This window comes from Scophthalmus maximus, chromosome 5, assembly GCF_022379125.1.
Source record: "Scophthalmus maximus strain ysfricsl-2021 chromosome 5, ASM2237912v1, whole genome shotgun sequence".
Lineage (NCBI taxonomy): Eukaryota > Metazoa > Chordata > Actinopteri > Pleuronectiformes > Scophthalmidae > Scophthalmus > Scophthalmus maximus.
Window position 1 is genome coordinate 26278996 of NC_061519.1, and position 22034 is coordinate 26301029.

At 46.8% G+C, this 22034-nt stretch overlaps 2 protein-coding genes across 2 annotated transcripts in view; one reads left to right on the forward strand and one right to left on the reverse strand.

Moving 5' to 3' along the window:
- LOC118310879 (receptor-type tyrosine-protein phosphatase N2-like) overlaps positions 1 to 22034 on the reverse strand; it is a 134802-nt gene that overhangs the window by 95520 nt on the left and 17248 nt on the right. Inside the window, exons 4-11 of the mRNA XM_035634206.2 lie at positions 19907 to 20021; positions 18474 to 18618; positions 16172 to 16562; positions 10593 to 10919; positions 10085 to 10125; positions 8803 to 9182; positions 6507 to 6593; positions 1909 to 1988 (exon numbers count right to left, since the gene is read on the reverse strand). Of these exons, the coding sequence (XP_035490099.1) occupies positions 1909 to 1988; positions 6507 to 6593; positions 8803 to 9182; positions 10085 to 10125; positions 10593 to 10919; positions 16172 to 16562; positions 18474 to 18618; positions 19907 to 20021 (1566 nt within the window). The remainder of the gene's footprint in view (positions 1 to 1908; positions 1989 to 6506; positions 6594 to 8802; positions 9183 to 10084; positions 10126 to 10592; positions 10920 to 16171; positions 16563 to 18473; positions 18619 to 19906; positions 20022 to 22034) is intronic.
- LOC118310888 (tripartite motif-containing protein 16-like) lies at positions 11441 to 14801 on the forward strand. Its single transcript, XM_047331868.1, has one exon. It carries the CDS (start codon positions 11559 to 11561, stop codon positions 13146 to 13148), a length of 1590 nt encoding a protein of 529 aa, XP_047187824.1. The 5' UTR covers positions 11441 to 11558; the 3' UTR covers positions 13149 to 14801.

Consider the following 22034-nt stretch of genomic DNA (forward strand, 5'->3'; position numbering starts at 1 on the left):
ATGGAACTTTACATTAATACTTTCACTATGTAATTTACTTGACTGATCATGTTTTCTGTACTAACGATAATCGTTGTTCATTGATAATAACAGTTATCGCAATGATAATTCTAAAAACATTATTTATGAGCGGAATAGCAGGTAAAGATGGGAGATATGGGATGAAAATATGAGAATATTTCATCAACCAAAACCAAATTGTGTGATGAATTTGTCTAACGGCCAATAATTGTTTTTACTTGAACGTGATCACAGATTGGCTGCGTCAGAAGTAGAGAAATGACCATCGACTCGCTCGATATGATGAAAAAGTTTAATTTTGTATTCTATTTCTATGTCTCCAGGTCGTTTGTGTATTAATTTTTTTCCAAGTGCAGCAGCGGCTGAATGGCCGACTCAGATCCAGAGCAGCTCCCTCACGCGAAATCTGAAGGACGCGATGGCGCCGACGAGATACGAACGCCGGGCTTCAGTAAATCTCTTCTATTCCCATCCTGATTGTCAATCGACGCTCACTTTTTTTATTCAATGAAGTATTGAATGAAGTATGTGACGTGAAACTTTCACGTCACATACTTCAGTCTCTCTTTCTTCTGTTTTCCTCGGAGCGTCTCGCGGATCTGCCGCCCGCGCGGGTTCAATCAAACTACAGTGAATTATGTTCCGACGTTGCTGCCGGCAGCATTCCGACCAACACGCGCCAGAAGAAGAGACGGACGCGCCGATCTCTGCCGTAAATGATGATAAAAGGACGTCATTACAACGGCTGTGTAACGCGTAATGTTTCAGAGAAGCACTATAAACCCCAACCGGGGGGGGGGGGGGGCGCTTTGGGATGGAGTGATATTCCAGTTGAATATGACAAACGACACTTTAAGAGACGGACCGCCCACGCCATTGCACTCTCGCTGGGAGGACGCCATATTTCATCCAGAGCACGCCGGGCGGGAAGACGACGACGCCACCGATGGCCACTTGAAAAGGAAGGAGCGGTTGCATCATCGGCACATCGGGGTGTGTGTGTGTGTGTGTGTGTGTGTGTGTGTGTGTGTGTTCAAGAGGTGCAGGGTTGTAATTATCAAGCAGCGATAAGACGTTGGAATGAAAATGACAGTGAGCTTCTCGTGAGTTATTTCGACAGGGCCAATTTCCCAGCGCAGGTGATTCTTTCTGTGTGTGTGTGAGTGTGTGTGTGTGAGTGTGTGTGTGGTTTCTGGAGATGTGCCCTGGGAATATGAAGAAATCTTCTCTCTCTCTCTCTTGACTGACATCTTGGCTAATGATAAACATTCCTCCTCTCTTTATTTCCCACTTCATCAACACCCTCGCATCATTACCGTGAGTCACACTGGACGCACACACACACACACACACACACACACACACACACACACACACACACACACACACAGAACAGGCAGGGCCGAGGCGTTTGAGGATCTTGAAACAGACTCGCTTTTTTTCGCTGGCACCAGACGAGGACAATGACAGCAACCCCCGAAAGATCTGACGCGTCATGTCTCACGCGTGCTCGGCCGCTGGACGTCAGAAGGGCCGGCGACGTTCACGAGAGGCCGCCGCACCGGTCAGCGAAACGGCGCGTACCGTCCACAGCTCGCTCATGGGTGATGCCCACATGTCCCCATGGTGGGACGGATAGAGCGACATCTGATCTTATCTCATTCCAATATGATGAGCGGGCGCCGCGGCTCGTTGGCTACAATACGACGTAGGGCGACGCTTCGACGCGGCTTCTTTCTTTCCCACTCCTGAGGAGTCAGAAGTCGCGAAGGAGGTTTGGCGTGGGGCCTCACGTGCGCCAGCCCAAACCCGCCGGCAACGGCCCGTCTCTCCTTTCTCCGCCGAATACAGAGACAACGCTACTCAGCCGAGGGGGAAAAACCTTACCAGCCACGTTGGCCACATCTGCGGTGCTGACGTTCCGAGCGTTCGGACTCACTTTGAAGGTCACGGCGGGGCCCACCACCCTGGAAAGCAGAGAAGCAAACACACACACACACACACACATAGTTAGACGCTCCACACAAAGCCTTTGTTTTTCAGACGGATTGTGAGCCGCTACAGGAAGCGGCCGCGACTCCGTGACAACGTGATTCTAAAATACGGCGACGTCAGCAGCGGAGCAGGGCCGCGTCCCAACGCTGCAGCTGGCGGAGGAAAAACATTCCACAAATGTTTTGGTTTCGCGATGATGGATTTCAATTGATGCACTTTCATTTTGTTTTGTCTTTTGCTGCGGCTGTGAATATATATATATATATATTTTCCGCCCTGTTTATTCAAACAAAATCCACAGAATGTATATACAACTATATATATATATATATATATATATACTTTGAGATTGCTTTTAGCAATGAAAAGTGCTCTATAAATGAAATTTACTATTATTATTATTATTATTATTATATATGAATATATATATACACATATATATATATAAACCCATTTTCTGCCCCGGTTATTCGAAAACTAAATCCCCAGAATGTTCCGGTCAACACTTCTCTAACTCGTTCGTCGTGCAAGGACCTGTGAAGGCACCTGCTCTAATAATGAGAAACAAAATGAAAAAAGACCCTCCGCTCTTTCAAACGTGTCGCAGCCATGCAGCGCTACTGTGGGTCTTTTGATCGGGTGAGTCGGGGCCCTGAGGTCGGCGTGTCAAATCAAAAGAAAACACAAACCCACATTGGCCGGGGGGGTTTCACCGCGCGAGTGATGTCACACTCTTAACATTCAAGGTGCAATAACGAACCAATCAGGGGTCAATTGGATGACGCCCGGGGGAGATCTGGGCTAAGCTAAGTGGCTTTAATTAAAAAAAATTAAATAAGACACTCCTGAAAATCCTCTACTGTCCTGATCTTTACCGTACCTGCTGATATAGTCAACATTATATATATATACATATATATGTATATATACACACAGGCCCGTGATGAGGGGGGGGTCTGAACCCCGTAAACAAACACGTTGAATCGAGTACATGGGGACCTAAGGTTCGTGGTCGTCATCCCATTTGATGACTCATGTTTGACCTTGAGAGATTAAATCCAGCAGCGGATTCATCGCGGCTGATTCAGGTTCTTTGAGGAAGTACAACCCGCGGTGAGCGTCCCGGGTGGCGGCTACCGAGCCGACGGCAATGAACCCCGTCACGTTCCAAGAGACAACGCGAGACCGTCCTCAGAGCAGATGGGACGGGGGGTTTTTTTTTTTCGAGCAGCGCATATTTACGACCGCACGTGGTCGTTTTGTCGTACGCGGCCACTAGAGGTCAGCGGTGGACCAGGTGAGTCCGTCAAGTTTGTGTCTTTCCATGGATTCGACCTGTCACCATCACCCTCGTCCCTCACACGCTCATCAACCGTGCGTCGGTCAAGCAAAGTCGTACGAGTCGCTCGAGGACTCGTCGGATTAAAAAAAAAACGCACGTTCATCAGTCTGTGGTCGACGGAACGAAAAAGACTGAAAATGTCCACAGATATTGAAGGATGTTTTGCGGATCAGCTGTTTCTGCACAGAACAAACTGGGAACGCCGCTCGTCCCTGCGCACACGTCCGCCTCCGAGCGGAGCCACGCTGCAGATCTCACGAAACACTCAGAAGACGTATACGTCCTCCAGGAATGATAAAGATCCTTTTTTGCCCCAAAATCCATTGTTACGAAAGTAAAATTTACATTAAATGGTGATGAATTCTTCCCCCCCCCTCCCCCCAGCTTGTACCAAGAGAACATGACGATGACGACTCGTAACTGTAACTAAATGACTGATAATGATGTTGACTTCTTCTTTTCCCAGCCCGTCCTCCTCCTCACATCCAGTCAGTGCAGGAACACTCTCGCCTCCTGGTGGCGGCTCTGTGATATGACCCTTCAGCTCAGACAGACATTACATCACCTCGACTCTCCCGTATGTATAAAAATGAATCCAGTCCACGCTCGGAGGTGGTTACACAACAGCCGTCCTCATTCGGTTGGACAGCTTCAGTTGCTCGCCCACGTCGACGCTTCCGTCCCGCCGCTTCGCCCGCGTGCACCATCGGGCGGCGGCGGCGGCGGCGGCCAAACACCTTTCCAAGGCCGCTTTTCCGGCAGCGCTCGCCGTCAGTATTATCTAATCGATATCGGATTGTTCCAAATGAAGCGCGGCGGCGTGAGTCAGGCTCCGGCTCTGTGTCCCGCCCCCGTGTGCAGGCTCCGGTTTTGAATCCGTGTGATTCGTGGCACTGTACGTTTGTACGTTTCTGCCGCAGGCTCAGTGGGAACTGCCGGCGCCCTCGCTCTCGTTGTCTCTCCGGCTCAGAGGAAACGGCCCAGGGGAGGGAAGGGGCGGTTGTCTGTTCAGTGGCTGCGGCTGCACAGGTCGCTAACTGCTTTGTTCAGAGGCCGAGGGCTTTTTCTGTTTCGTTTTGTTGTCGGAGTATGTTAATCCGGTGCCACTGCGGGAGGGAGGAGGGGGGAGGGAGGAGGGAGGAGGGGGGAGGCCCGAGGCGCCTGCGGCGTCGCTGCCTGGCAAAATGGACGACGGGGAGTCGGAGCGAGAGGCGGGATTAATGTACTGGAGGGACGGAGGGAGGGAGGGAGGGAGGGACAACTCGATGAAAATCCGATGGGGGAAGGTCGCGAGTGATTGATCCATTTGTCGCCGCGACGTCGCCGCGTTTGAAGCCTCGCAAGCAGAGTGACGAGACACGGGAACGTTCATTTCACACGTGTGTTCCTCAAATATCTGAAGTCGCCATCAGGAGCCTGGGACGGACACGACGGACACGACGGACACGTGACGTCGCCGCCAGCTGCTGCGGCGACAGGTCCGAGGCGTTTTCTTATCATATCTCGCGAGAATCCGCTCCAACGTTTCTTTTTGTCGTCCTGTGATATAAGAAGACGGGAGGCGTCAGACGTGAGCTCTTTTGCAGCTCAGCAACATCAAATACTTTGTGAGAAGTTCACGCCGCCGCCGCCTTTCATCAATCACGTATTCTCGACACTTCACTACCGCAGGTTTGAATGTTGGCGTTTCGCTTCCTTGCAACCGAAAACACTGGTTTTCGCCGCCGTCAGAAGAGGCCGTCAGAAGAGGCCGTCAAAAACAAGGCGCCCAGATATCAGGTGTCGGTCAGACGAGGCGGGAGACGCTCAACGTTTTCGAACCTTAAACTTTAGACCGTGGGATATAAGGGATTGTAAAAAGGTTAAAGGAGCAGGGAGGTAAAGACCAGAGGCATGCTGGGTAAATTATGAGCGTAGGCCGGGCTTAGAGTCAATCTGAAGCCTTTGTCTCTGGGCTCGAAGGTGGCCGAGGAGCCGGGCGCCCTTATAAGCGTGGCGCCTCTGACAAATTGTCGAGGCGGCTCCCCCTGCTGGGCTTTCACTGCGCTCGCAACAAAAGGGACCCCCGGCCTTTTCCCGCTCCCTTTGCATCTCTCTCGCTCTCTCGGCCTCCACTCCATCACGCCGCCCCCGCTGCAAAAGCTCGCTCCTGTCATTCCCCCGAACGGGAGGACAAAGACAAAAAAGGTGCGTGAGGACACGAGGACATGAGAACTGGGGCCACACAGGGGCCGGCAGAACAACGAGGCTGTGTGTGTGTGTGTGTGTGTGAGTGTGAGAGTGTGTGTGTGTGTGTGTGTGTGTGTGTGTGTGTGTGTGTGAGTGTGAGAGTGTGTGTGTGTGTGTGTGTGTGTGTGTGTGTGTGTGTGTGTGTGTGTGTGTGTGTGTGTGTGTGTGTGAGTGTGAGAGTGTGTGTGTGTGTGTGTGTGTGTGTGTGAGAGTGTGTGTGTGTGTGTGTGACACGGTGTGTGGCTTTCTGTGTGTGTGTGTGTGTGTGTGTGTGTGTGAGTGTGAGAGTGTGTGTGTGTGTGTGTGTGTGTGAGTGTGAGAGTGTGTGTGTGTGTGTGTGTGTGTGTGTGAGAGTGTGTGTGTGTGTGTGTGACACGGTGTGTGGCTTTCTGTGTGTGTGTGTGTGTGTGTGTGTGAGTGTGAGAGTGTGTGTGTGTGTGTGTGTGTGATACGGTGTGTGGCTTTCTGTGTGTGAGTGTGTGTGTGTGTGTGTGTGTGTGTGTGTGTGTGTGTGAGTGTGTGTGTGTGTGTGTTTGTGAGTGTAACACGGTGTGTGGCTTTCTGTGTGTGTGTGTGTGTGTGTGTGTGTGTGTGTGTGTGTGTGTGTGTCTGTGTGTGTCTGTGTGTGTGTGTGTGTGTGTGTGCGTGCGTGTGTGTGTTTGTGTGTGTACGGTGGACCATGCAGACTCGATCGTGTCCCTCTCGCATTGTGAGGACTGAAAAGAAAAGGCCGAAAAGTTGACCTGGACTTTTTTGGTTCCTCTCTCCTTGGCCCAGTTCGGACCCGGCCCGTCCTGAGTGGTCAGGTTCTGACCGGGTAGTGACACAGTGACACAGTGACACAGAACGGTTCACGCGCCGCTCACTCCGTGACTACGACAAACATCAGGAAGCACGTGTGCTGCGCGCCAATACGTACGAGAGCTCGGCAAAGTCGGTCATCGGGATTCTGGCCCTGCGAGCCAGGATCTCCATCAGGTGGAGGCCTTCGTCCGTCTGGAGCCCGCTGAGGGAAGAGGAGACGAGGGGGAGCAAAGACAGGGAATAGAGAGTAGAGAGAAGAGATACCATCTTTATCCGTAACACACTGCCTGTGTGTGTGTGTGTGTGTGTGATGTTTACACAAAACGTGTACATTATACATTACAGTAGTTTGAAACTAAATATGCCACGAAATTGCTTAAATTTTCTTTTGCTTTAAAATATCAGAGGACAAAAATAAAAAATAAAAAAGAATAAAAAAATTTTTTTCCTCTGCTCATAATTATAAGTAAAAAAATGAAAAAATATTGGTGTACATTTTTTATATGTGTATTAGTGGTGTCAATCGATTAAAATTTATTTAACTAATTAATCGCACAACTTGCATTTATTAATCGCGATTAATCACATTTTTGTTTGTAATAATGGATATTTAAATGTAAAATGATGGATTTAATGTAGAATCAACACAAAGGAAGTATTTAAATTCAAATGCTATTGTTTAATAGCATCTATTTAACTTTGAGCACAGATTCTCAGGATGGCCAATGGCTAACGGTCGCCAGCCGTCAATGGCGTTAAAAACGTTTTAACATGTTAATCTTTGCGTTAATTGAGAATTATGTAATGCGTTCAAAAAACGCCATTCACGCATTTGGTTTACTTCCTGTGGCGTCCGACGTCGCGTGCCGCCTAACCGTTAGCCATTAATGTTGACAGCACTAATATATATATACAGTATATATAAATGTCGGTTGATTTCGTGTTTTAATAATGATTCATTCGCCACAAGATGCGGATAGTGATACTTTATGCTGTTTTTTTTTTTTTTTTAAACCCCTCAGTATCACATAAGAGGCCGTTCTTGTGTGAAGCCAATGAAGAGTCTTCTTCTTCCTGGTTACGAAGTCTTGAAGTGGCTCTTTTTTATCTTCCCGTTCACGTTGCGGTTGACGGCGCACTCGGCTCTCTGTAGAGGAGAGATCTGACACGACAACCCCGGTGCTGCTCTGACGTCCAGACACCTCATGGGGGGGGGGCGGGCCTTTGAAGAGCCACTGCAAACGGGCGCCAGTTCACCGACGACTGACTGACGTCCGCGGGGGAAAGTGACGGTGGACGTCTGAGGACCTTCCAGATCACCTGTGATCAGAGCCACGCCGCCGTCTGAGCCCGTTTCATGAAGTTACCGGAGTTGAACCTCGACGCGGAAGTTTCTTTTGTTGTTTTTTTTCCCCCGAGCGCAAAAAACATGAAAAGCTTCCTGTTATTTGCTTCGCAGCAGAGAACGGAGAAAACGTGGAACATTGATTGATGCTGTATTTATTTGGGCGGGGGGGGGGGGGGGGTCATTATGGAAACAAGAACGCTCTCATTTTGTAATTCGTAAGCTTTCACAATGTCTCTGTGTCTAATAATTAGAGCTGCGACAGTTAATCGATTACTAAATGAATCGCCATCTATTTTGATAATCGATAAATCGGTTCAAGTAGATTTATGAAAAAAAAGAGTCAGAATTCTCTGATTTCAGCTTCTTAAATGTGAATATCTTCTGGTTTCTCTGCTCCTCTGTGACACTGAACTGAAGATCTTTGTTGTATGGAAAAAAAACCTTGACCTTGGTGGTTTTGGGAAACACAATCGGCACTTTCTACCATTTTATGACGTTCTATGCACCAAACAACTGATCGATTAATGGAGAATGAAAAGTTGTTTGTTCTTTTAATTGGTTGATCATTATTCAGGTAACATTCCACGATTATCGCATCCGGTAAGACGTGTGATGTCGGAACCCTGTAATAACTATACTGTATTTATGCAGCAAGTTAGAGGCCGACCAAGAAATCAGCCAGTCAATATATATCATTGGCCAACATTAGCTCATCACAGAGCAACAATATCCCGACGTCCTGATGGTTATGACGACTCAACTTTATCATAATTCTGGAAGGCTTCCGCAGTTTGTGGCTGTATTGGATAACTTGGGTTTCTAATACTGTGAGTGAATGTCGACAAACAAGAAATTGCACCGGTACGTTTGGGTTATCCTGCTCAAAAGTAGGATCCTTGTCAAAAAAAATTTGTAGGCTTGTGATATTCGAATATCATACGTCAGATTTTCCAGTGTCATAATCCACCGCTTTATCCTTTAACCCCCGCCCCCAACAAAGATTCCAGTAATGTTAATCAATACTTCCTCTGGGCCACGTCTATATCTGTAGCTCCGTACTCACTCTGTGTCAGTGATGACGTAGCCGAAGACGTCGTCGTCATCGTCACTCTTCTTCCTGCTGTCTTTTACGTCCAGTTGAAGTTCGGGAACGCGCATCGTCTTCTTGCGCGGCTCCTCGTACACGAGGGCAGCAGGAGGGGGCGCCACCTCCTTGATCCAGCCCCGCACCTCGGACACCTCCTCGACCGACTGGGCGGCGTCCTTCTTCTGCACCGTCACTCCCGCCTGGCTGGTCCGACTCTGGACGTTCTCCTGCCCCACCGGTTGGTCAATGGGCGTCTCCACGGCGACGTGGTTCCAGCTCCTTGCCGATGGGGCGGGGCCGAGCGACGTCCTGTCCAGGTAGGCGAGGAGTTTGGTGAAGAGGCTTCCACTCCCAGCCTGAAAATGAAAACATGCAAACCAGAAACAGTTTGGCAAACTGGCACTTGGCGATGTAAAATCTCAAAGACCAGCAACCCCCTTGTGTTCTTTACGAGCTCGGAACCTGAGGAGTTCACGAGTTGTGACATGCTTGCCGAGGTTTTTCAGAAAAGGTGACGGCATGGAAGTTCATTTTTCATGAGACGATGAGGTTAATATGAAGACTTTTTAAGAGTAAATCGGTGATATTCGCAGCAGCCTAAAGTTTCCCCTCTGCATCACGTGACCAGACCACTTCCTTGTCAATGTCAATGTTAGCATCCATGCTAGTGTTGCCTAGCAGCACGGTTGACACAACTTCGTCAACACTTGAACGCCGACATCACAACGACTTCCCACGTCGTGGCCACCGGCTCACAAGCTCCATCTGAAGGCCGCGTACATGTGCACACACTGGGCCTGACTGACATCTCCGAGTGTGGCAACCCACCGTGACGTCACCCAGTTTTTTGAACTGCCATTCTGAAGCCTCCGGTTCAGCGTTTTGTCCAGCGCCATCTTGGTTTTGCTTTTGGCCACCAGAAATCACCATATGTGGGGGAGCGGTGGGCGGGACCTGAACTGACTGAGAGCTCGAGGACACTGTCCCTATTGGACGGTACTTGCTGTCAATCCCACTGTATCCACGTCCCCATGCATTCTGTGCATTATGGTTCAGTTGAAATGGGCCATAATATACAAAATGAACATCATACTGAGTTGAAGAAGGACTTGAACCATAAACTCCCTGAACCAAGTTATGAATCAATTGAGAAGTCGAGTCGTGGGGTTTCATTTTCCTTCCTCATACAGAATATCAACTGCCCATAATGTCAGTTGGACCACGTTTCTAAAGTTGTTGTTTTTCCGTGAACGCTTACCGTGTCCTTCACGTTCTGCTCTTCTGCGGCCGTGCGGCGCTCTGTTGGGACAGAAACACATATTCACGCGTTGTGTCACGAAAGGAGAGGAAAGAATGTGATGTTTCAATCAAACAGAGAAGCAGCCGGAAACATCTCGAAAGTAAAAATGTGCACAAAGAGCTAAAGAGCCAGTTGGGGGTCCTATTAGATTTATAAAAAAATTTGCAACAGTGGAAGTTTAGTTTTTCACAGATTTTTTTTCTCTAATAAAACGCTGGAAATCAGAAAATCTTCAACACCAATATCTACTACTTCCTCAATAAGCCAGGGCCTATTTCTGCCACATGCTTCATGACTTTTAGCCATTTTAAACTCCCGGTTGGGCACATTTACACATAGTTTAGTGTTTGCACAGAGCTGAACAGGACGCCTATTAATTTCACTGTGTACTACGGACTTGCTTCACAGCTTCCGCTCAATACTTTTAATTGTGTAAAAACATGATAATAATTCTCCATTAAATTACCTTGCAGCGCTGCCGGCACACTGGGAGTGCTCCCCTGGGGTTTCAGCATCGGAGCATTCTCCAACAACTGCTCCCCTTCCTCATGTCCGGCAGCCGCCTCCTCCTCCTCCTCTTCGTCATCTCGCTCCCCATTTCTCAACTCTCCCTCCAGGTCTCTCGGTCCAGTTCTAGCCCGACTCAGGCCCCTGTTTGTTCCTTGGTCCCGGTCGACCACCTGCAGCGCGTCAGCTATGAGGCTGGAGAGCTGATCCAGGTCCTGCGGCGTCAGGTCGTCCACGTCCACACGCTGCCTGCCGACGTTCTTCAGGACGTTCTCGATGAACCTCTCTGGAGGAGAGATGGACGTGACAGAGTCAGACAGAGACTGTTAAAGTCATGAAAACAACAAATATTTTATTTGTTTGAATCTATGATTTTTGTTTAAATTAGTTTGAAACCTAAAGAACTGTTTTTGCTCAGGTGGATATTCTGAATTTGATCAGTTTTATCATGAATCACCCATAGGAGTTTATGAAGTTTGTGAGAAAATAACAATATTAAATGATTCAATCAATAGTCTATTTTTCATCAATAATTGTAAATTGAAGCGAACAGACCCTGAAGTGCCAACGTGTATTTTACAACAAGAAACCAATCAAAAAGGTGAGCAGGTTTTAACTGAGGCTTCATAGTGAATGAGGAAACAAAGTCCGGCTGCTCCTCTTCCTGGAATGTAAAAAAGCCTGATCACCCTCCATCTTCTTCCTGCTCTCAAACACAGCGAGCTTCACCCTGTCCACAGATTTCCTGGTTCTCTCCCCTTTAGATCTACAAGTTGAAGATGGGTGGAACCAACATGTGGTGAAGTGTCAGAGCTGACAGGCCCCGTTCACTGTGCAGACACATGTTGTTGAGATCAGAGATCAGACTTAAGTTTCACTTCTCAGACACTGAAACTCAGACAGTCGTTCGTCACTGAGAGGTGAAATGGCGCAGAAAGGAGTTGAGGTGGAGCGGAAATCCTTCTCTTGTTCCATCTGTCTGGATCTACTGGAGGATCCGGTGGCTATTTCCTGTGGACACAGCTACTGTATGAGATGTATTAAAACCCACTGGGACAAAGAGGATGAGAAGAGGATCTACAGCTGCCCTCAGTGTAGAGAGACCTTCACACTGAGACCTGTCCTGGTGAAAAACACCATGTTGGCTGATTTAGTGGAGCAGCTGAAGAAGACTGGACTCCAAGCTGCTCCTGCTGATCACTGCTGTGCTGGACCTGAAGATGTGGCCTGTGATGTTTGTACTGGGAGAAAACGGAAAGCCGCCAAGTCCTGTTTGGTTTGTTTGGCCTCTTATTGTGAAAAACACCTCAAGCATCATTATGATGCACCTCCGTTAAAGAAGCACAAGCTGGTGGACCCCACCAACAAGCTCCAGGAGAACATCTGCTCTCGTCACAATACGGTGATGAAGATGTTCTGCCGCACTGATCAGCAGTGTATCTGTTATGTCTGCTCTGTGGACGAACATAAAGGCCACGACACAGTCTCAGCTGCAGCAGAAAGGACCAAGAGGCAGAGAGAGCTTGAGCTGAGTCGACAACAAATCCAGCAGAGAGTCCAGGACATAGAGAAAGATGTGAAGCTGCTTCAACAGGAGCTGGAGGCTGTCAATGGCTCTGCTGACAAAGCAGTGGAGGACAGTGAGAAGATCTTCACTGAGCTGATCCGTCTGGTGGAGAAAAGAAGCTCTGACGTGAAGCAGCAGATCAGATCCCAGCAGGAAACTGAAGTGAGTCCAGTCAAAGATCTTCAGGAGAAGCTGGAGCAGGAGATCACTGAGCTGAAGAGGAAAGACGCTGAACTGAAGCAGCTCTCACACACAGAGGATCACAACCAGTTTCTACACAACTACCCCTCACTGACACCACTCAGTCCGTCTACACACTCATCCAGCATCAACATCCGTCCTCTCAGGTACTTTGAGGCTGTGACAGCAGCTGTGTCAGAGGTCAGAGGTCGACTACAGGACGTCCTGACTGAGTCAGAGACAAACATCTCACTGACAGTGACTCAAGTGGATGTTTTACTGCCACAACCAGAGCCCAAGACCAGAGAGGAATTCTTAAGATATTCACAAGAAATCACACTGGATCCAAACACAGCAAACACACATTTGTTATTATCTGAGGGAAACAGAAAAGTAAAATTTATGAAAGAAGAACAGTTTTATTCTAGTCACCCAGACAGATTCACTTATTATTGTCAGGTCCTGAGTAGAGAGAGTCTGACTGGACGTTGTTACTGGGAGGTGGAGAGGAGAGGAGGAGTTTCTGTAGCAGTCGCATACAAGAATATCATCAGAGCAGGGAACTCAGATGAATGTAGATTTGGATTCAATGACAAATCTTGGGCGTTATATTGTTATGAAAACACTTATAACTTTTATTACAACAGTATCAAAACTCCAGTCTCAGGTCCGGTGTCCTCCAGAGTCGGAGTGTACCTGGATCACAGTGCAGGTGTTCTGTCCTTCTACAGCGTCTCTGACACCATGACTCTCCTCCACAGAGTCTAGACCACATTCACTCAGACGCTCTGTGCTGGAGTTCGTCCATTTAAAGTAGGAGCCACAGCTGAGTTCTGTAAACTCAAATAGACTTGAGTCATTCAAAGAGCGATGAGTTGAACTCTGCGTTTAGACCTTTTAACTTCTTTTATCTCCATGCTTGTTGCTCAAAGCTCGTGGTTGTTGCTATTGTTGTGACGTGTGCTCTGCACAGAGATCAGCTGTCAATCAAACACTGTGGGCGGTATTTTGACGTCTCCTCATTTAGTGAGACTTTTTCTGAATTGTCATGATACTGATCAATAACAGATGAAATCACCTCGCTGGTGTGATGAAGAATGAAAAGCTCCAGTGTGATCTCAGTTTCAGAGCTTGTTTCATGAGGTTTAATGAACTTAAACTAATCAACCTTCACCATGTTGGTGGCAGAGCAAAAAACAGCTATACGAGTCATTTGGAACAGTTTTACAACAGCAAAAGTTCTGTTTTGTCATTAAGGTGTGATGACTTGTTGAACATAATAGCAACGCACCACACACAATACGGTTTCCTGTGTATTGTATTAAATCAACAGCAGCTTGATTGTGTGATAAAAAGCTTAAAAATGACCATCGTTTGCTTGATGTTGAAAATTATTCTTCACATTGGAAACATTAATTGTCAAACAAATCCCACCACCAGGTCCAATCTGTTTCTATTCTGCCTTGACACGAATGAGATTTCCTCAATAATCAATCAAAAAATATAGACTGATAAAATATAGTGAAACATTCAGCAGCTAAAGAGACTGATGTTTCCCTCAGGATGTGGTGGAGACCAAAAACAGAGGAACAAGAGACAGAATACTTGACTTAACGCTCATCTGGAGAACACAAATATGACTCCAGATGAACGTCAATGTCGCTCTGTAATTGCTAAATGTGTAATTGAGCAACTGTTTGCTAAGAAAGTTGATGTGTTGCCCCCAAGTGGCCAGGAAAAAAAGAATCAGTGATTAAAGTTTAAAAAAACTGAAAGATGCTGCTAGTAACTAGAGATGTAGGAGAGGTTAAAGTACCTAAACTCAGTTTGTGTAAAGTTATAGTTTAGAACATTTAATTGCTGTTGTAAAATAAGATTAGAGCAATGTAAAGAAATAAGATGAATATTAAAAATACATCATGGTTTGTAGTGTGAAAGTGCAGCAGGGACACCAGCATCATTTAAGTTAAAGTAGAATCTTTGCTTTTATGAGGTGATAGTTGTTCATAGGATTGTTTAGTGTTTTACTTATGTTTATGTTTGACCTCTGCCACAGAGGTTATGTTTTCACCCTTGTCCCTTTGTTAATTTGTTTCTCAGATTAATTACTACTTATCAGATTTTCATGAAACTTGGTGGAAGGATGGGACATGGGCCAAACAATAATCTATTACAGTTTGGTGTTGATCTGGACTAAAGGGGCTGAGCCATGACATTTTTTTTTATATCACTTTCTTTAATATTTTGAGACGTTTTTATGACATTTCCAGTGATTTCCCGGGAAATGATTCATGGGTTTTGATGAGTAAATCAGGAATATTTCAGGAACTGATGAGTATGAGTGTAATGTGATGTGTATCCAAATCAAAATGCAGATATAGCAGATGTAGCTGTTGTTTCATATGAGGACTGTTGGGCGTCGGCTGAGGTTTGCTCTTGACTGAGTCACATTCCAGTTCTTTGAACATTGTGTTTTGTTTGACTTTGTGTTGCTGACGCTCAGGTTGAACCAGATTACATCCTGTACGGTTTCAATGTTGTTGAGCAAAAGTTTGATCTACTGTAAAATGATGTTTGGATGAAACAGGAATTCATATTATCAATAAAGTTTGTTTTTAAAGAATGAAACCAGGAGGTGTGTTTCATTCGTGTCCATCTGTTTTCAGAGTTGTAAAAAAAATTGTTTTTGTTTTGGCTGAAACATATTTGAAGCTATGAAAACTGGTTTGGCTCAGGATGATATTCTGAATGTTTTATCAACCAAAGGAGTTTATTAAATAAAATATTGATTGATTAATGATTAAAAGATCATTTGGTTTGATTAGTCCCTGTCATAGTTTATCTGTGTTTTTTAACCAATAAAAGTAAATTGAAGTGAAATTGAGCGGAAAACACATCAACACACCCTGAAGTGCCAACGTGTATTTTACAACTAAACACAAATCAGAGAGCAGGTTTTAACTGAGGCTTCATCGTTAAATGATTAAACTAAAACTAAAGTCCGGCTGCTCCTCTTACTGGAATGTAAAAAACGCCTGACAGCAGTCGCATACAAGAATAAAATGCAACAGTGCTTATAATATAACAGTTGTATTGGTTGTTTTACAACAGAAAATGTTCTATCTTGTCATGTAAGGTGTGATGACTTGTTGGACATAATAGCAATGCACCACACACAATATGGTTTCCTTAAATCAACAGCAGCTTGTGTGATAAAAAGCTTAAAAATGACCAATGTTGACACAAATGAGATTTCCTCAATAATCAATCATTTTTAAAGTCATGTGGAACAATAGTACAAAAAATATAGACATATAAAATATAGTAGAACATTCAGCAGCTAAAGAGCCTGATGTTTCCCTCAGGAGGTGGTGGAGACCAAAAACAGAGCAACAAGAGACTGAATACTTGACTTAACTTTCATCTGGAGAACACAAACGTGACTCCAGATGAACGACAATGTCGCTCTGTAATTGCTGAATGTGTAATTGAGCAAAAGTTTGCTAAGAAAGTTGATGTGTTGCCCCCAAGTGGCCAAAAAAAATGGGAAAAATGTGACTTGTTGGACGTCATAGCAATGCACCACATAAAAGATGTTTCCTTTGTATATAATATTAAAGAAACCCACTGCAATAAAAATCGTTTCTGTGTTTCGTAAATATTCCTTGTTAAAGATAATGTGCTGGATGACGAGGCAGCCTTTGCTAATGACTACAGCCAAGCTCAATGTGTCAGTATAAAACACACTCATTGGTTTCTACATCCACCACGTTGCACCGGAGAACACGTACCGTCCACAGACGTGAGCGGGTCCTTGACCGAAGCCCCTTGGGTTCGTCCCATCTTCAGGAGCCTGGACGTCGATGTCTCTTTTTTGAGCCCAGAATTTTCTATTCCGACGCTGTGGGAGGGCGTCAGGCGAGACCAGGGGGACCCCTGCTCCGCGGGCTGCACCGCCCCGCCGTGCAGGGACCAATGCCCAGAGAGATACTGCCTCAGGGCACCCAGCAGGAGGTCACCCTCCGATTGCGAGGCAAGGCGCTGGTTGGCTGGAGGTCTCTGCCTCTCCAGAGGCTGGCGGGATGAAGGCGCGAAGAGGCCGGAGGGGGACGGGCTTTGAGCCGAAGTCTGGGCCTTGGAGCGATGGACGTCTGCGGGGACGCCCGACTGGAGACGGTCACTCTGAAAGAGTGAAGACAAGCACACGTGTCCTGAAACAAAAACAGCTTGCAACGTCAGTCCGCGTGAACATAACAAGACGGCTATGTTCCAGAGAAGGTCATGCACATGGGAGTGGAATGTCCATATTGAAATGAAAATGTGTTTGTACTGAGTTTAATATTGCAAACTGAGAAGCATCAAGTTGCTCCAAGTGTATGTGCATGGGGAATAAAATGTAAGCATCTGCCAAACGCAAAATGTAAACATTTTTGTTGAGTAGAGGAGTTTTTCTTTATGATGATATTAATCCTGTGCCGGATGGGTTTTCCTGGTGACCAACTTTGTGCCCTCTGCCGTTCCTCATCTCTCTCCCCTCATGTCCCGTCATCTCTCTACTGCCAAACGTCTTATAAAGGAATAACATGTCTAAAAATAATAAAGAACTCATGCAGATGCTGGGATAAAGAGTGATGTCATCATCTGCTCTCCCACTAATGGAAACAATGTCAAGTGGCAACCCACCGTGACGTCACACATTAGTCCACCAACATCTGTAACATGCACCCATTGGACGGTACCAGCTGTCAATCACACTCTGTCCATGCTCCAATGCATACGGTGCTTTGTCGTCTATTTGACTCTAAATGGAGCATAGTTTTTTAAAATGAACATCACGCTGTACTGAAGAAGATTTGAAACCAGAGATTGAACCGTAAACTCTTTTCAGGAGAATGTCTACTGACATTGTAAGTGAGAAGTTCCTCATGATCTACGTCGCACAATAGATACAGTTCATTTGACTCGTGCCCGCGTTGTCCCTCTGTTTCCACCAAACACGTGAACCTGGACCCAGGCGACCACGGTGGTCGTTTTACTCTGAGAGTCCTTGGCACAAATGCCCCAGCAGGGGGGGAAAGGCCTCCGCGGACGGACCAGTCACGCGAAGAGTCATTTATTACAGCGGTGAACTCCTGAACTCGACGCTGGTATTATTTTTCGCTCGCAGCGGTTCACGCTGGGCGAAGTCATCAGTCAGGGCACAGGAGCGAGAGCAGCGCGGCAACGAAGGATGACACTGGACTCCCATGGTGTAAAGGAGGTGTGAGTCATTGTGTGAGCATTTATATGATTGTATTGTGGTTTGAATACGTGCCAGTGTGTACTGCATGTGTGTTCTTTTGACAGAGGCAGGTGGCTGCGAATGGAGGGTGGGGCTACATGCAGGTGCTGCGGTAAAAAGTAACGCCCCACCTGCCCTTCCCCCTCACAAATGTGAAACTGGGAACAAGAGGAGAGCCCAAATATTACATTAGCATTAAGGGCCTTGCCTAAGGGCCCACACTGGGAATGACCAAGAATCGAACCCTGACCACCTGTACCAGAGTCAGCAGTGTAACCCACTAGGCTAGATAAATATATTGTAAACTACATTGTGTTGAAAATTCACACATTAAACCATTAGTTCAATAAATGTAGCGACATGAGCTACATCTGATTTAGATCAACCAATCAGTCGTCACCATGTGGTGTCAAAGGTGTCATGGCGACGTCATGATGAATATCATTGTTAGACATGTCAACAGTTAGAACTGCCTGATTGGGGTATATGCCTCAACTCTCCTGTTCTTTTTGTATTTTTTATTATTATAATTTTTGTTATCATTTAGTTTGTATAAAATTTGTGAAATTTTATTAGTGCAATATCAAAATTTGAAAAATTAAACAAGTCTAAGTGAAGGACGCTGTGGTGGGACGAGGTCATTTTCAGCCACCAAGAGTTGCACTTGACATCTGTGTTTGAAAAGTATTTTAAAGCGTCTGTGTGAAACTGTTTGAATTTCGCTGAATGTCGGAAACCTAGAGGCTCAGAAGATCCTGAGCTCAGAGAACAACGGGAGCCTGGAAGAGGCAGACTGATCTCCAGGGAATCACCTTGCCAGAGGCGCTCAGGCTGGCAGCAGACGACGTCTTGGGCAGGAGGCCGAGGCGTTGAAGGTACGTCTGCAGGTTTCTGCTGAGCTCCACCTCCACCGGCTTCACTCTCTGGTCCAGCGGGTCCATCGCCTCAGCGGCCGGCCTGTAAGAGGAGACATACGGACGGAGCAGTGGAACCACGTGATGAACAGCCACAAACATCCATCTATCCATTTAAGGGTCGCGGGGGGGGGGGGGGCTGGAGCCAATCCCAGCTGACATAAGGCGAGAGGCGGGGTTCACCCTGGACAGGTCCCAGCCTATCACAGGGCCACATACAGAGACAAACAACCATTCACTCTCACACCTACGGTCAATTTAGAGTCTCCAATGAACCTGACCCCATTCTGCATGTCTCTGGACTGTGGGAGGAAGCCGGAGAACCTGGAGAAAACCCACGCACACACGGGGAGAACATGCAAACTCCACAAAGAAAGGCCCTGGTTAGTAGACCGGGACTCGAACCCAGAACCTTCTTGGTGTGAGGCGAAAGTGCTGACCACTACACCACAGTGCAGCCCGGCCTCAACCAGTATTTACTAAATAGTCGTGGTTTTGTCATAATGTAACCATGTGGAAATATTGTCTCTTATTTCTCTTCATGTTGTCATTTCCCATCCAAAACACTCACAATTGTGTTTTTACAAGCAGAGCTTGTTTTTCTAAATCAATGTCAAATTATCAATATTAAATTTATATAGAGTGTGATTTGTCAAAAAAGCAGAGAAGGGGCGACTCAATTGTGTCACGGAGTGTCTTCGAACCCCTATTGACCTCCGGCATGGGAGACGGATGTGCTACCAAGGGAGCTAAACCTTGTGAGCGCTAGAATTGGCCTCTAGCACGTCTCTTGTGAGTGCTAGCATCAGTGCTAGCATGTCTCTAACGTGTCCGCAAGTGAGGTTCACACTGCTCTGTACTCACTCGACTGGCCGGGGCCACCATTACGCGTGCTCAGCAAAACAAAACGTAAAAGAATTAGATCTCCGTTTCGAATATTCGTCCTTGGTGACATTGATGTCCGAGGCTAATGGAACCAGGATCGTTAGGTAAATGAATGTCTCGAGAACACGAGAGCTGACAGTGGGTGGTCCGTTGCGGATTGTATATGTATACATGTACATGTCATTTATCTTTGCGAATATTTAAAAAACAAAGAAATGTTCATCCCATGGCAACAGCTGTAAAAGGCACCGTTTCAGTAAGTCTCCCATTGTTCCTCTTACTCTTTTTCCAAAGATGAACTTTCATCAACACGTAGACTAAATGACCAGTGAAACATTTCACCGAAAACCAGTACTAGTGAAATCCCAAGACAGGATCTGTTGGGGCATCCCCATGGATCCGAACAGAACGGACCCACGGAGGGGTACAGTGGAGGAACATCTGACCTGCTGTTGGTTTTGTAGACGGGTCCGTTCTGCTGCTGCCTGTAGGGAATCCTCCTCAGCTTGGACAACTCCTTGGACAGAACCTGCTGGGTGGTGTCGTCTTCCCAGGTCAGACCTACGAACAGAAACACAGGGAACCTTTAGCAACACAGCAGAACATACAGGAACCCCGTGTCTCTCCAACAGCAAAGAACCTTAATTGACCTGCTGCAATGGGGTTCTAGAAAAAGTGAGTTGTGTGCATGACGAAAGTCCAACTCAAATGTATTGTATCATTGTGAAACTATTACGGGACAAATATCATATATATATACACACATACACACATACATATTCACGACAAGCGTGCAGGGAACACATTGCCCCTCTGATGCTTTGTGCACAACTTGATCCTGTCTGGTATTGTTTATCAAATGACTGATTCTCTATCAGTGACTAAGTAAATCTGTTTTGTATTGGCCGTTGAAACAAGTGCAGGACACGCTGACGAGCAGTTTGGCCGTTTGTGTCCCTTTACGTCTGGTTATCATTTTTATTACCTGGTTGTTAAACTGTCTCCGCGCCAAAGTCAGACAGACATTCCTGTGCTTTTATTGGACTCGGCGAGTAAAAAGTGTCAGCATCAGCAGCTGACCCCCCCCCCCCCCCCCCCCCCAAATTCTAAAACCACCTCCTCTGTATTTCAGCGAGTGCACAAAAGGACGCGCTCGACGAGCAGCTGGGGCTTTCACGGCTGTTTCTTATGCTTAACATGCATCCAAACAGCTTCCTGGCAGTCGAACGGGGGAGCAGGCGCCAGCACCAGATGGGGCACGGGCAACTAACTGTTACGGGAAATATGGCCGCATCGCGCGGAGCACAGCGTGAACCGAGGCGTTAAGGCAGATGAGCAATGACGTTCCAGACAGAACTGAAGTATTGTCAAGTTTTCAGGGAGGAAAGAGACGACTCGGCCGGAGCGGAGGGAAAGAGACGAACTGAATATTGAATATATATTGACATAGGTTTGTCAAACAGACAAAAAATGAAAACCCCGCCAATAGAGTTCAGGAGAAAACCTATCTTTAATGTAGGAAGAGACGTGGGGTTAACGATACCACTGGTTCTTATTTCACGGCACCTTTCTAAACACCCAAGGAAGAGGTTCCTAACCTGTGGAAAGGTTTCCCATGCCTGGCTCTGTTGAACGAAATATTGCGATATGATGCCTGCGTTTGAGGCTGCACGGTAGCGTAGTGGTTGGCGCTGTCACCTCACAGCAAGAAAGGTTCTGGGTTCGAGTCCTGGTTCAAACCAACCAGGGCCTTTCCTGTGGAGTTTGCATGTTCTCCCCGTGTATGCGTGGGTTCTCTCCGGGTTCCCCGGCTTCCTCGGTTCATTGGAGACTCTAAATTGACCGTAGGTGTGAATGTGAGAGTGAACGGTTCTTTGTCTCTGTATGTGGCCCTGTGATAGGCTGGTGACCTGTCCAGGGTGAACCCCGCCTCTCTCCCAATGTTAGCTGGGATTGGCTCCACCCCCCCTGCGATCCTTAAATGGATAAAGCGGTAGACGATGGGTGGATGGATGATTGCGTTTGGTTCGCGTGAGGCTGCATTATTTTTGCCGCACTTAATTCTTAAAGGCTCTGTAGATCGGAAACGACATACAAGGTCCGGACGGCGCCCTCACAACACTGAGTGTACGGTTTGTGAACGTCGCTGCCCGACACCCTAAGAGACGTGCTAGCGACGGACGCTACGACTCGGGGGTTTGGGGGGCGTGGTTAGCGTGTCAGGTCTCAGCAGTAGAATCATCAACAACAACAAATAAGAGAGAGGCGAGCTTTCTCCAAAATCGCTTACTGCCCCTTTAACTGTTGGTGTATTTATCCGTTAATTGCACCACAGTATAAATACTGAAAGAAGGCTTGAAAGCTCAATCTCAATTTTTTGAGAGTAGCTGTTTGACAAATGACAAATGGTCACTTAGTTTCTGACCCTAAAATCAGAACTCTACTGAGGTAACAAAGAAAGAAAGAAAGAAAGGAAGGAAGAAGTTGAGAATATATGCTACTGTGTTCTCCCTCCAGAGGAGTGGCAGGGCCTGAGATGCAGAGGCTTCGCCGTCTGTAGGGTTTTGTTGGCAA

Bases quoted from the DNA above. Each gene is read 5' to 3' on its own strand.
- LOC118310888 (XM_047331868.1), top strand. From the start codon at position 11,559: ATGGCGCAGAAAGGAGTTGAGGTGGAGCGGAAATCCTTCTCTTGTTCC.